Source organism: Gallinula chloropus (assembly GCF_964237585.1).
Source record: "Gallinula chloropus genome assembly, chromosome: 5".
Lineage (NCBI taxonomy): Eukaryota > Metazoa > Chordata > Aves > Gruiformes > Rallidae > Gallinula > Gallinula chloropus.
This window is the reverse complement of record NC_140090.1, coordinates 6,097,344-6,112,139: the sequence shown is the minus strand read 5'-3', so window position 1 is coordinate 6,112,139 and position 14,796 is coordinate 6,097,344. Positions and strand designations below refer to the sequence as shown.

The 14,796-nt window shown below is 41.3% G+C and overlaps 1 protein-coding gene across 1 annotated transcript in view; it reads right to left on the bottom strand.

The window, feature by feature from the left end:
• LOC311192972 (von Willebrand factor D and EGF domain-containing protein-like) overlaps positions 1-14,796 on the bottom strand; it is a gene marked incomplete at both ends in the record, with an annotated part of 188,717 nt that overhangs the window by 99,849 nt on the left and 74,072 nt on the right. Inside the window, 3 exons of the mRNA XM_084265664.1 lie at positions 4,594-5,531; positions 9,068-9,246; positions 12,150-12,420. Coding sequence (XP_084121790.1) covers positions 4,594-5,531; positions 9,068-9,246; positions 12,150-12,420 — 1,388 coding nt within the window. The remainder of the gene's footprint in view (positions 1-4,593; positions 5,532-9,067; positions 9,247-12,149; positions 12,421-14,796) is intronic.

Sequence of the window (14,796 nt, the reverse complement as noted above, 5' to 3'; positions counted from 1 at the left end):
AGCCTCCTTGATCTTGGGGGAGTTTTAATTCACGTATATAATTCCAGCCTGAGAAAATTAGACGGAGATTTGTTTTGGAGCTAATGGGAAAATATATGGTTGGGAAAAGGAGTTGCCTTCTCCTTCATTACTCATGTAACTTCTCCTGCAAAATAGCTTTCTCCTAAGAATGGCATTTAAGAGTTAGCATTTCCAAAAGCTAGCAGGCATTCTTCTGTTTCTTTGGTCCTGGCTTTTAAAAAGAAGGTGAAAGAGGCACCATGTCTGTATGTCCTGCAGAAACCTAATTCAGTTCTTAATTTCTCCTCCTTTTCTTCCCTTCCTACAGAACCTCCGCTTATTAGTACAAAAGCCCAAAGGCTTATCCTGCCTGTGCTTGCACAGTGCTGATTGCCAGGTCAGGATGTCGGAGCTGCCAGTTAGGGGGCTCAAGCTGTTCCCGCTGGAACACGCAGCTTTATTTCTGAGATTGATCTTAATTCTTCATCTCTAACAGCCTTTTCTGGTGTGAAATCCTGGCTTTAGTGACATCAACAGGACTTCAGTTCTGCGGACTTCCTGTCTTTTGAGCTGCAGTTTAAGGGGCGCATCATTATTGTGCGATACTGTCGTGCTTTTCCCTACAAATAGCTGTTATGTTTCTGCCTATGGAATGTAAAAACAAGCAAATATCTTCAAAAAACATCATGCAAGAAACTCAAAAATCAAGAGCAGCTAAAGCTGAAGTTCACATTAATACTTATCTTTACTTGTCTGTACCAAATTAATTAGATGACCTTTTCTAAGTATTATAATGTCAGAGTGATTGGCGTGCCAGACCTAGGATTTTATTTCTCCTTGTAGGGGACCTGACTTCTGGCTGGATATATGGATCTGCTTTACATTGCATGTCCAAGATCAGGCACTTTTATAGATAATGCGACTTCTCTATTTTTCTGTATAGAGAAAGAATATTCCAGGTCACTCAGAAATGAATTCATAAGCAGTCTGTAATACATGGAGCTCATTGCAGTTCATCACCCTGACTCATTCTGGTCTGGGGGGGGTAGTTTTCTCTCTTCATGGTCGATGCTGAAATAAACCCTTTGTATGCAGCTTCTCTACAGTTGCGCCAAAGATAAAGATAAAGTTCGGCAAGTTGTGTGCAGATTGTTACCTTGCTTCTGTTTTAACTTTTCTGGATTCCCTCCCTCACCTGAGTTTTCCTCCAAGTCAACTTGAACTGATGTTCCTTCCCCTTATCTCTGTACCAGGGGAATAAGGGATGGACTAACCTGGATTGTCCCACTCACGGTGGGCTCTGGTGTGGCTGTCAGAGCCATCACTCTCCCAGCACATTACTGGCATTTCAGCAGCCTGCTCTTAGCTGGCACCAAGATATCTGGGAGAGGAATGAGTACTAGAAGGCATGACCTGCCTTTATTTCTGATATCAAGAATTAAAACCAAATTAGCCAGATTAAATTACTGACCCTTCTGTGAAGACCTAATACAATTTCAAATCCTTCTCCAAGGGATCCTAAAGCTAGGAAGGTTACTCTAGGGGCTTGGATTCAGACCCTTGAGTTTTTTATTGCTGTGCAGACCACTGCTTTCCAAAAACATTGCAGTCAGCTCAGTTTCCAGGGTCCAAACTCTGGCTTTGGGCTGTTGGAAAAAAAAAACCATGAAGCTTTTGAAGTAAATGAGAAACAGGGTTCACTTGGACTCTGTTGTTTTGTTGTTTTTGTTTCCCCTCTCAGAACTTTTGTGAAGAAGGTTTTTTCTCAAGTCCAGGTCACCGGTACACGCTACGTATGCAGAAGTGGCATTCAAAGATTGTTACATAAGGTCAAATACTCAGAAGTTAGTATAAGAAGAAAGATAGCTTTAATCACTGGCCTTCATTAAAATCTTGGCAACTATCCACTGAACATGCTGAGAAGTTAATTTTCAATGTTATGTTCCCCAAAGTTACGTAAGCCCTTCTCTTTAAAGGGACAGATACGATGAAGATCTCCAAACCACTGATACAGGGGGGAAATTCTCACTGCCTTCCATTCCCCCATCACATGGAGAAGCTGAGGACTGTTTTGGCAGCATGCTTCGGGAAAAGTCAAGTGACAGCAAGTTACAGGTTCAAATGTGCGTTTTCTGAAGTGTTTTGCATGTGTGCAACCTGTTATTTGCAGCTGTCCTGATCACTGTTGCTCGCATTTGTAAGTACTGTGATGTCTTCTGTAAGCTTGGTGAGAAAACGGTTCCTATTTATTTTTAGCATCTTCACTCTGGGGGGGAACCCCCCCCCAACAAAACAAAATCCAGCCAAACAACCCCCCAGATTTTTATATTAAAGAGGATCCCTTCTTTGAGAAACAAACTCTCAAGTGAAAAACATTGTAAAATAGTTTGAAAAATATATTCTTTAGCATGAAGAACACAAAATTAGTTGCTAAGTAGTTTTATGGTATGCAAGGGTATTTGGGGAACAGCAGTTCCTCTTTAAGATCCTAATTTTCCTATGTAAAACAGGTCAGAGCTTTCCATGTTTTTAAATCAAAAATTGCCCTGAAAATGTTGGAAAAACTTTATGGGAAGCTTGGATAAGGGCCTTCTGCCTCATGTTAGGAAAAGTGCTACAGCTGTCAATGTTAATTTTGTCAAGACACTAACGAACTCCCTCCCAGCAAATGGAGCAGTATAAACAGTGTGGGAAATTAATACTTTCCAAATTGCAAAAGTGCCACTCTTTTGTGGGTACAAAGCCACGCTCGCTTCCCCCAGGGACCATGTTGAGGATGAGGATGCTTGTGCTAATATCAGCCTCTGTGGAGTGACTTTCCCTCAGTGGAGACCAGCTGGGAGCTGTGGGGAAAGATGAGCAGGTTTGCAGGTGAGTGGCAATAGTAGGATCAGGCATCTACCAGGAGGAGTCAGGGCACTTGTGACTCTTTGGAAAACTGGAGGGAATAATTTGGTGTGCTGTGAACTCTAGTAAACCAGGCTCCCCAAAGAGAAGCCATTTGAAGTAAGAACCAAGCATTGCATTTCCCTCAAACAGAGCAAAGAGAAGTAAAGGTAGCAAGAGATAGATGAAGCAGCCTGGTGGAGGTGCAGTAATGGCTTATGGTGTGTTTGCCACACTGATGTATGTTTGTTTTCCACTTCCCACCTCCCTGTGCAATCTCAGGTGGCACCCAGTACTCTGTCCTTGTTTATATTTGATGTTGCAGCAGGAAGACAAGGTGCCATTAGCTTTTACTTGAAAGGTCATATTGAAGTTATTTTCCTCTAATCTAAGGGATTTCAACTGTAGCAAAGTAAAATAAAAATTTAAAAGTCTGGCCTAAGCAACTTCTTTAACCCAAGCATTTCATAAAGAAACGAGTGTTGAAATATATACTGGACGATTACTGCAGAACCACTTGACTCAGTTTTCAGTCACTGGTGTCAGTTTTTACTCTGCAAAAGTGAAGGAATTCTTCCAACTGTAGGAATTGTGAATTTTAGCATGCCAATAATGAATAACAAATGCCAGGATAAATGTTACCGTTTATAAATCAGCACACTGAAGAGACATTTATTGTGAAGCATGTGGATAAACCCATCTCAGCTAGTAAATGGGTTGGGGTATCAGGTGCACTGCTGAGCTCCCAGGGCTGGATGAAGATTCAGATGTCTCAGCTAAGCCATGGTGACTGACCCTAGATATGAACTTTACCTGTCCTAAATACAGAATAATGTCTTAAGCATTGTAGGAAAAGGTTTTTCCTCACATGTGGGATGGGTTAAGAGAGCAAACCTTGCCCTTTCAGCTTAGCTGAAATGCTGTTACTTTTTTAAGCTTCAGGAACTCAACGGTACAGCTGAGTCTTAAGTACCTTTTTGTAACTTCAAGCATAAACTTGTGTGGTTTGCTGAGACAGGGCTTATGTTTTGAAATGAATGCTAACTTTTATGCATGGGCTTAGTTTCAAGCACTGTCAGTACTCACACTGGACCTGAATTTATCCATTGAGGTGCTGAACTGTAAAGAAGAAACAAGCCCCATGGGATAGTCTCCCATGTAAATGTAGTTCATAAATATTTGCAGAATCAGGTCTGCAGGTTTGAATATGTCCTGTAGCTATTTTATGTCTTTGACAATGTTACCTGTTCATTCTGTCACTTTTAATTATTTTTTGTGTTACTGTAGAGTGTTTGAAATTAATTTTCAAACTTTATTCTCTGTTGATCAGAAAAAAAAAAAGTATCTATAGAGTGTTAACATGAATATTGACCACAAGGTGAGCAGGGTCCTCTTTTTTTGTCAGAAGCTTGCTTGTCAGCATGCTGGTGATAGATCAGATGTAAAGAAAATCACTTCTGCAAAACCAATTTGCTAAGGGGCTTGTAAAATCCATTTTTAAAAAGTTACTGAGGCGAAAAAGTGAAGGACCAGCCAACCAGATATTTTGATCGGCTCTTCAAGGTCAAAAACTGATTACTAATTCATCAAATATCTTACTGGTAGCGCTGTTTGAAGAGCAAACAACTCTGTGCAGATGTTCTACCTAATAACTCTAATACCATGGAAAGATGGGTAGGGTAGGAACAAACAGAATTTTTTACTTACTTTTGGCAATGCTACAGTCATAGGAGCTGTGGTCTTCAGAGCACTGGCAGCCCAGCTCTGTACATTGTCCATTGCCATTACAGAAAGAAGGACACCAGAGGACGGTGAGGATTTTCTCCTGGGGAGCAGATGGCTGGTTTCCTAGATGAAACACCCTGTTTCTGTTCCCTAGCACTCTTCTTTCACATTCGTTTTCCAAAAGGGCTATCAGCGCCCTCACCCAAGCCACGTCATCTTTGAGCTGCAGATCTAAAATGCATATATCAATGGCTTCATCCATCTGTTTTCCAAGGAGGTCTTTACACACCAAGCCAATGGTGGAATTTGCAAGAATTTGGTGGCAGATCTCATGAGCTTTGGCGGCCGTTAGGCCATTAGGAGTGGGCCATGCCAGAGGGCGTTTTGTCCGAATCCCTTCAAAGTAATCCTCTGGGAAAAAATAGGCAAAGCTCTCTGAGTCTCTCTGGCTTGGGCCATGCAATGGGTGAAAGGATGAGTATTCAAAATAGTCTCCTTGCCTTTTTGCTCTCCTTAGGTTTGGTTTGGTAGAGTTAATGGAACTGGTTTTTTTCATGGGAATGTTGCGTGCAAGCGGTTTTAATCGGTCCTCAAGGCTCCTTCGCTTTTGGACTGGTTTAGGCAGAAAGCGCTGATCCAAAGTCTCTGCCAACATTTTTTCATCTTTTCTCAAAGTAGACCCTGTTTCTGAGCGAGTGACAAACTCTGATGTAACATCTAGATATGGGATTGCAGAGGTGTAATCCACATGATCATAATGGCAACCAGAAGATTGAGGGAAAAGAGTCTGGAAGGCATTCAATGTGTTTACCATGGGCAGGGACCTCATGCTCTCCTTTCGACATCTGCAGTAATTTTTCCTTTCCATCCCTTCAGAAGGTGCTGGAGTCTTGTCAAATAAACTCTTCCCTGGAGGTATTCTGATTTAAAAATAGAAAGAGATTAGAGGGAGGAAACTTGCGACAAATTAGTCTACAATACCAAGTAAACTTTTTTCCCCTGAGGCTGGGGAATGTATAAATTCCCAATCAGCCAGAAAATGCTTAAATTTAATCTCTGTTTGCTTTAGTTGCTTTTGTGCTGCCCTTCTTGAGTTGTCCTGTACATTTTTTTAGCACTACATTGGGACTTTTTAGTAACAGATGCTTAAGTGCTTTGCTGGAGCGTTGCCTAACTGCTTGACTTCTCTGTAGAACTTTTTCTAGCGTGCAGGTTACTCTTTGCATATTGCACATGAAATAAGGCCTTGGATTTGTCCCTGGTGTGACTCAGATACAGCTCGGAGAATGAGAAAGAAAAGAAGTATTTGTTTCAAATGCTTTATTGTGAAAACCACCTTGGTCTGTTTGCACGTGCTCTCCTTACCAGGTGTTTCCTCTAGGACGTGGATCACTATGGCTTTTCTTTTAAATGTTTTTTTTTTTTCCTTTTAATCTTTTTTTATGCATACTTCATTTCATCCTTGTCTTCTAAGGGAGAGTTCGTTGAGTTTTTCTTTTGACACAAAGCAGTTTTCTGTTGATCCTAGGGTTAGGCTATCACATAAGGTAAGGCAATTCCCCCACCCCACACCCCCCATCCTTTTTAATTTAGTCCAGCTTTAATGATGGATGAACTTCTAGAGAATTCAGTTTGAATAAACAGCTGTGATCCAACTTTCTTTGGAAATTTCATGAGCACAAGATCCTTTATTGGTCTCATTCTGCAGCACAAGAGGAATCCTGGAACTTTATAGAAAAAAAGATACCCCATCTTGTCCCAGTAGTTGTCAGTGCTTTATTTCCAGACAAATTTGAAATATCACCAAAAGGGTGAATTATTTTGGCATTATTTTTTTCTTGCATCAAGGATATGGAGATTTCAGGACAATGTAAGCATTTCCCAGCATTCTGGAGCCAGACACTAGGTATCGCTGTAGTAAGTGGAATTGCCTTTACCCATTTTTTTCCAAAATATATTAAAAATGGGATATATGATGATATTACTTCAATCATGGATACAATGCTACTTTCAAATCAAACTTCATGGCAACACAGGCAAAATGAACCAATTTCTCTTTCTGAAACAGGAGCCCAGACATTCACAGAACCGTTGTACCCAAAGTGCAGGCACAGGAGAACTCGAAGTGATACAACAGGACAGCCTTTGTGCTTGCAGAAATGCACAAGCTCTTCTGCTTTTTCCTACCATCTAGGGCAATAAAATGTATTGGGTGGTTGGGAGAGTACAGAAATGACCTCTAGACCTTTTTTGGAGAAGGTAGCTTTGGTGTTTGAGTGGGTTTCCAGGATGTCACAGTCTCTCAAGCAGCTGAAGCTGCTGGGACACGTCATGCACCTAAATTCAGGTAGCAGAACTAGCTCTTTCTGTGAGGGAACACTATAAAAACTAGAAACTCTTGGTAAATATTGTATATTTAATAAATGAATTGAAAGCACGTAAAAGGATTCAGAATCAGGATTGAAACAACATAAAAATGAGAAAGTCAGCAAAATTTATTTTTTTGCCTTGGTATTTTATTGAAACAAATTACTTTGATTCCTACATGAAACCAAATACCTTCCTTTGGTCAGTTCTGTTCAACAGGATGGGGTGTATGATGTGTGAAAGGATGGAGCCACTGAAAACCTTGTTCGTCCTCACAGGCATACAACCACTGACAGCATCTCATTCAGCTAGGACGTGCCTTCTGTCCCCTGCAGAAGATGACTAGACTATTGTTCCTCTTAGCTGCCCATTATAATCAAGGAAGAACTAAAGATAAGCTTTTCAAACTGAGTTGGATGCTATTACAGAGGGAGAGAGTGCAACATTAATAGCACTGCTGCTGATTTCTTAGAAGATTTGAAACACGATTTGAAAAATTTATTTTACCTACTTAAAACACATGTTTTAAAATTCAGCTCTTCTTTCTCTGGATGCAATTTAAAGGCTGTGATGCTCTGATGTTGTTTTATTGTTTAAAAGCGCCATTGGAAAGCTGATGTTCAGAACAGATCTGTGCCATTCAGAGCCCTGCAGCTGCTTGAGAGAGGAGGGAGCCAGAGAAAGAGCCGAAGAACAGCCAGATGGTGAGCACTCAGACTAGCTTCAGGTGCTGGAGGAAACCTAACACGTTTTCAATGTTATTTAAAGTGAAATTAAAAACAACAGCAGTAAAAATCACCCTCCAGGTTTTGTGTTTTCACTGTTCCATTTCTCTGTGGATGGATCAGAGATTGATCCTCCGGAGGTGGCTTTAGCCTTTTCCATTGGCTTAGGTGGGTTTTTAACCACGTTCTCAAGGGTCCTTGAGAATCCATCTCTGGAAGTACTGCAGGGTGAAACTCATAACCCCACTTGCCCTTCCCACTTAGCAGGAGCTTCTCTTCCCTTTCCTAAAGTATCTCCATCGTATGTGCTGAACTCTAAAAAAACTCCTCACTGCTTTATAAGAGCTTGCTGTGCTTTGGATCTCCCTAAGAATCGTGTGGGGTGGCCAGCAGTTGGTCATCCTCACAGAAAACTATTTCTACATTTGGTTTACTAGAAGCAAACTCTGACTGATCTGCACAATATTATGGTGTTACTGGTGACAGATGAGTTCTAAATAGTACAATCTAAGTAGTATAATTTGGAATGCCAGGTCAAAATTGCTGTTACATAGCCATTACTTAGGCCCATTGAACATAACTAGAATATAGTAGAGGTGTTTGTTAAATTTCTGAAGTCTGAAATTTAGTGTTCCTACAGGATTACACTACGTGCTCGTGTACAGATTAAGTGGTATGTAAAGGTGGTTTGCCTTATTTTTCCTTATTTTCAAAACATTTCACAAACAAAACTACCCAGTCAACCAAACCCATTTGGATTTTGGGAACACCTATTAGGCACACTTAAGAGTTCAGCAACAGGAATTGAAATATGAGTTAGGGATAGGGTTAGAGTACCAGACTCCTGGCTTTGGTTCCAGATCATCTGCCTCAGGAAGTGCACTTTTTTACAGCTCACTGTCATCATTAGTAGAGTAGATATGAAGTTTTAGCATGGTACATATATTACCACACTTTGTCAAAATGCAATGTTTAATCTATACTCACACATTATAATTAGTGTTAGGGAATAAAAGGACGAGGGAAATACCAAACCCTTAATTAATCCCTATTGTCAGTTACCTACATTTTCTGGTGTGGGTGAGAAATGCATTTCTTCAACAGCTGAGTGGGATCTTAACACAGCTGTTAATATGACATCACTCGTGAATATAAAATTTCTCTCAGTAACTGCTTATGTGTACTGTGCTGGCTGAAATTAAGCTCCTGTGCTGTTTAGGTGGCGATGGGTGCTCAGGCTTTCCTTGCTAGTTTAAGCAGATCTCTCTGCCAGGTCATTAGGGGAGGATGCAATGAAAGAAACTTATCAACACGCCTTGAAACAGTGCTCTGGAGCACCTCCTGGATCCTCTATTGCTTTGTACCTCCACTCCTCTATGAAGTCTTCCTCGGACACACCGCTGAGGTCGTTGTGGCCAATGCCATCAAAGGCACCACACAAACCTCTGGTGCTGTTGAAGTCGCTGCCCGGTGTCCTCACTGTCACACCCATGCCCCACTCGCTCACGTCGGCTCGCACAAACGCGCCCGAAGGAAAAAGGATCTGAAGAGGCAGAAAACAACTGAGTAAGTCAAAGCTGTTACCAAGCCTTTTATGCAATAAAAAATGTCCCTTTCTATAAATGAAAATATCAAAGTAGGATGTTGGCAATGGCAGAGGAAATCTAGGATCACTTAGATACACTGTAAATATTTATTCATACTACTATTCAGCTTGCTTCCAGATTCTGTGGTACTAATATCTGTTAGCATTACATAAATATACAACTGCACAAGTACTTTCTTTTTAAGTTAATAATTATATCCATTGAAGCTTTCCCACTGGTAAGTTACCAGCTAATTTTTGAAGCGACGTCCATGACAATAAGGCCACCCTTGTGTCTTTGCCTGGGAAATCATTTCTTTTAGATAAACTGCCAAGTCTGAAAAACAGCTTTCTGCCCTCTGAAAAATCGTTTCATTTTCCAAGGCCGGATTATCCAGAAAATGATTGTGTTTTAAAGTGGATAAAGCAATTTTCTCATTAAAGAACTTGTGGTAGGCTTACACTGACCTTTAAAAGAAAAAAAGAATAATCTTGAGGTTAAGACAAAGAGGTGTGTGGATAATGGATTTTTCAGATTGGTGTCCCAACCAAATAATATTAGCAATAAAAAAATCTGTTCAACTGAAATGTATTTTTGCTTGTTTGCTTTATTCTTATAGGTGAAAAGAAAATTATTTCAAAACTGATCTGTGCCAATGCTCATCAATCCTGATAAGTGATCTTAATATTTTTTTGATCCAAAATTAAATATTTTGAGTTAATCTTAAAAAGTATGTTAAATAGTTGGAGATGTCTCCTTATAACAATTTAAAAATAATTATTTTTCCTATTTTAAGTGATCCCTGAATGAGTGTAATTCATTCTTCCATATAATTAATGTCAACTGCCTTCCTTCCTTGTTCCTCCCCAACAAGCCTATTACTATCAGTGAAGAAGCAACTTGCTTATATTTGTATTTCTGTGCTCTAATCCAGAGTTTACCTTTTGGCTACACTAAATAATAATCTTGCCCAGTTTATCTTCCCAGTCATCATTTGAAGCATGAGAATACTTCCTGAGGAGCTCTCCATGAATGATCTCCTCCAGCTGAACAGAGCAGCGAGGTGCCACTGATTGCAATGGGGACACTGTGTTTTGAACTTGGGCCCTCCCTGTTTTGATCAGGGCATTTTAAGCATCTTTTTTTCAAAAATTTTTTGCCTTGGTGAATAATGGAAGTCATCACATAAAACCAGTTCTTTGAATATATTAGAAGGTCTTGTCTGAGCCTTGGTGATACCTCCACCTTGGCTGCAGGACTTGCTTCCCAAGGTAAGTTTAAAAAAACTACAACGATTCCCCAACATAAAGTTCAAGTGACCTGATGAGTTTATGTTTTTTCTTAGTGGTTTAATAAGTAGAGTAGTAGACCTGTGGTTGACACAGTGCTGGATAGGATTTGGTTTCCTCCTTCAGACAAACACGTGCCCTCTAATTGCATGCTTTACTACAGGGAGAAGCATTTCCTCCAAGGCTGTGCAAAAAACCCCCCTGCATGAGTTGCTTTAGCCTGCTGTGCTGTCTGGAACTGTATTTCCAGATGTGGATTTATTTCAGGAATTCAGAGGGCTGTAACACTTTCATCTTCTTTCCATCTGCCACTGAGGATGCCCAGGATTTCTGTAACCCACCTGGACTTAATGAGGCCGACTGAAACTTTGAAGAAGGCTTCCTGAGACCTGTTGGCAGAGGTAGACAGTGTCTGGCTGCTGAGAGCTGCTGCCTTGCATGGAAAAGAAAGTGATTTAACCCCATCTGAAGCATCAGCCTTGAGCAACCCCAGGGAAGCCAGCGCAAGGTTGGGTGACTGTTGAGCAAATTGGGATGCACTGTGCACAGCCCTGTGTCCGTGGACTGTGTCCATTGCTTCACAGTTCCTACCGATTTCCAGTCAGATCAGGTCAGGAATCAGGCTTATGTCCTGGGGATGCCCTGATTTCTTTCACTGAGACTAACAGAAGGCATAAATGACAATAGGGATTCCTTGCTAAGATTGTTCTAGTAACAAACCAGCAATTATATTGCATTCAGTTGCAAAATGAAATGACAGCTTGCTCCCTGCTTTTTCTCTATTATATAATTAACAGTCTTTCAATTACTACCTTACCAAGATCTATTCCAAGTGAAATCACAAGGTGAGCCAAGCACGGGCCTGCATCATTCTGGCTCTGTTGTGGACTTATCTTCACCCGAAACATTTCCTGGTGATAACACTTGATGATACAACTTTGGGATAAAATTATCTTCTTGGCCATAATTTGTGGGTCTTCTCACCAAAGCCCCTGGTCCAGCCTGTTCTCATTCTTCCAATGATTTCACTGGATTAGTGTGGAAAAGTGATCCTCACGCAAGGAATGCTGTGGCCATATATTTCTTAGGCTTTAAATTGCACCAAATGTTGCACATTCGCAGCCCATTTTCATGGCTTTTGGGAGCTATCTGGAACTGACAAACACTGCCTTGCTGTTCCACTTTAAAACTACATTATTCTGCTACCTGTGATCTTTTCTTGAATATTTATGTCGCAAGCTCTGCAAAGAAATTTGCTTTATGTGATGCGGTTGGGTAGTGCCCAGCATAAACAATCTGAGAGCGGATTGCCATACCGCAGCGAGTAAGTGACAATATTGGCACTCTGCTACATCTCTGAGAAGTTTCCAGAGATATTTGCTTTGTTTTGTTTTACAGTTGGTTAAACTAACACTTTAACCAGCTTCTTCTCCGCGTCGTGTTTCTGGGTACACTTTGCCGCAGGCACTCTCATGGCTTCAGACAGCTATTTTTCTAGCATCCTCATTAATAATTCAGAAATATTAAACTTAAAGAACAAGAAGAACAAAAGCACTCAAATATCCACGTACTGTTATTTTTCTCCCTCCGTAGGACTTCAGGATTTTGACATGTGGTGATGCCTCGGTACTTCTGATGGTTAATTGGGGTCTGCTCTCCCGAAAATGGGCGTTGCAGGTGTCCAGCACCACGATGTCACCCCCTTCTCGTGCAGCTACACCACAGTTGCAGGCGGTGGCGGAGCGGAGACCTCCGCAGTCCCACTGCCGGATGTGGACTTCGAATGCCCGTGACAAGCTCTGGCACAAAAGGAAGGTGCCAATCTTATAGTTATCGTAGCGCCTGAAGGGTAACAAACAACAAAAGAGGATTTAGAGACCCAGAGCATTTGGTTCCTCAACTGGTGGCTGGCCTTGAAGGAGGGAAAAATCGACACGTGGGGAAGCAGCTCTCCGGCATCATAAGCAAGGGAACGCCGTCACAGTTGTTAGCTGGAAGTGTGTAAGAATCCATGTGAAAAGCAGGCAGCCGTCTCCCAGCTGCTGCTATGACAACAGGCGTGGATAAAAAGGATAAACATTTGATAAAAAAGCAAGTGGGGGGAAAAGTCCCTTCCTCCAGGCCTTAATAAATATGTTTTGGTTCTAACTGGATGCTTTACAGCGTGATACTCTTCAAAGCGAAATCAGTGCTCAAATAACCTCTTCTGTGTCTAATCACTAATTTTTACAAGGCTGGCTGTGGCTAGGTGAATGCTTCATGTAAAAAAACGGGGATTCTACTGAAAACCTGTTAAAATGAAGTTGAGTTCCCTCGTCCCCAACTTCCCTGTAAGCACAACTTTTGTTCTAAATGGTTTGGCGATCAACACCGCGCAGTGTGTTGAACAACTTGGGGCTTTCATCCTTCGCTGTACAGGAAGCCCTTGCTCCACGTAAGCAGAACAACTTTAGTAACACTGCAAGCGTTTCCCCTATGCACACAGCCCCTTGGGTTTCCACAAGCAAGACCTGCTCGAGGATCCTCTGTTTGTTTTCTCATGCAGTAAGTTCAACCTATTCTCACTCTATTTTGGTTATAAAAGTAAAGAAAACAACATCTGTATACTTTACATATGTTGTTGGCGTTTCCTCTTCACAACCCAAGAGCTGCCATCTTTAAAAACGATGTATTATTCTACTTCCTTATAAGGCACTGCATTTTGTTTTAAACAAGACTTTTGGGCAATTAAGTATAATGGAAGCTAATCTATATAAGCCTATTATTATAAGTGTTATGCTTTTCTGCAATAAAAAAGAAAATATAAAAAGAATTTATAAAATAATTAAACTAAATAATAGGATTATTTTTAAGACTGCCATGCAAACATCAATATTTTTCCAGTCTGTTAATGTTTTCTATACAGAGGAACAAATGGCTAAAGAACTGAGATTTTTTTTTTTTCCATGTATATCTGCATTTTCTTTCTTTTTTGAATAAAAGCCATAGAAAACTGCATAGCTCAAAAAACCCCCACAACCCAAACTGTAAGAATTTAAACTCCAACAGCTTTTCTCTGCTAGGAAACACATTTGACTTTATCTTTCATCTTGAAAAACTTAGTGAAGTTGACCATAAAGTGCTAAGATTTTGAACGGTTCTGTCTCATTTTCTAATCAGGGACATAAATCCTAAGTACACTGCACAGACACTGTTGCTAAGATTGAATAGAACTAAGGATAACATTTAAAAAAGGATAATCTATTTGAACATCAAGTACTAGCTCCATTTGGTCATAGAGTCAGAGAATCACAGAATGGCCTGGGCTGGAGAGGACCTACATCGTCTATTTCTAGCCCTGCTGCCCTGGCCACTACCTCCTGTCCTATCACTACTGGTCCTTGCTAACTAGTCCTTTTTCATCTTTCTTGTAGACTCTTCAGATACTGGAAGGCTGCTGTAAGGTCTCCCCAGAGTCTTCTCTTCTCCAAGCTGAACAAGCCCAACTCTCCCTGCCTGTCTTCACAGCCCTCAGTTCATTTTTGTGGCCTCCTCTGGATTCATTCTTACAGGTCCACATCTTCATTGTACTTGGCACCCCAGAGCTGCACACAGCAATGCAGATGGGGTCTCACCAGAGCAGAGTTGGGGGGCAGAATCCCCTCCCTCAAACATGGTCATGTCCTATAGCTTTTGCTGCAGCCCAGGACACATTGGCTGTCTGGGCTGCAAGCATGCATTACTGGCTCATGCTGAGAATACGATTCTATCATTCTCATCAGTCAACATCCCCTAATCCTTCTCAGGGCTGTTCTCAATCCAGTCTGTATTTCTGCTTGGGATTGCAACAACCTATGTGCCAGACCTTGCACTTGGTTTTGTTGACCTTCCCAGCTCTCAAGCCTGAGAAGGTCCCTTTGGATGGCATCTCTTCCCCCCAACATAATGACTACACCACACAGCTTGGTGTCATCAGCAGACTTGCTGAGGTTGCACTCAGTCCCCTTGTCCATGTCACCAACTAAGAAGTTAAACTTGCAGTCTCAATACCAACCCTGGTGGAGAAGGGCTTAGCAACTTCAACTGCCAGTTCCCTCTGGATCTGTGAATATATCTCCCCAGGTGCCACAGACTTGTGCACAGGTTCTGTAGATTGTCTTGAACTTGGTCTTCTAAGGTGGGTAGTTCCTCATTCTCCCAGTCCCTCCTTTTTCCTTCTGCTACTAGGGCAGTGTGACT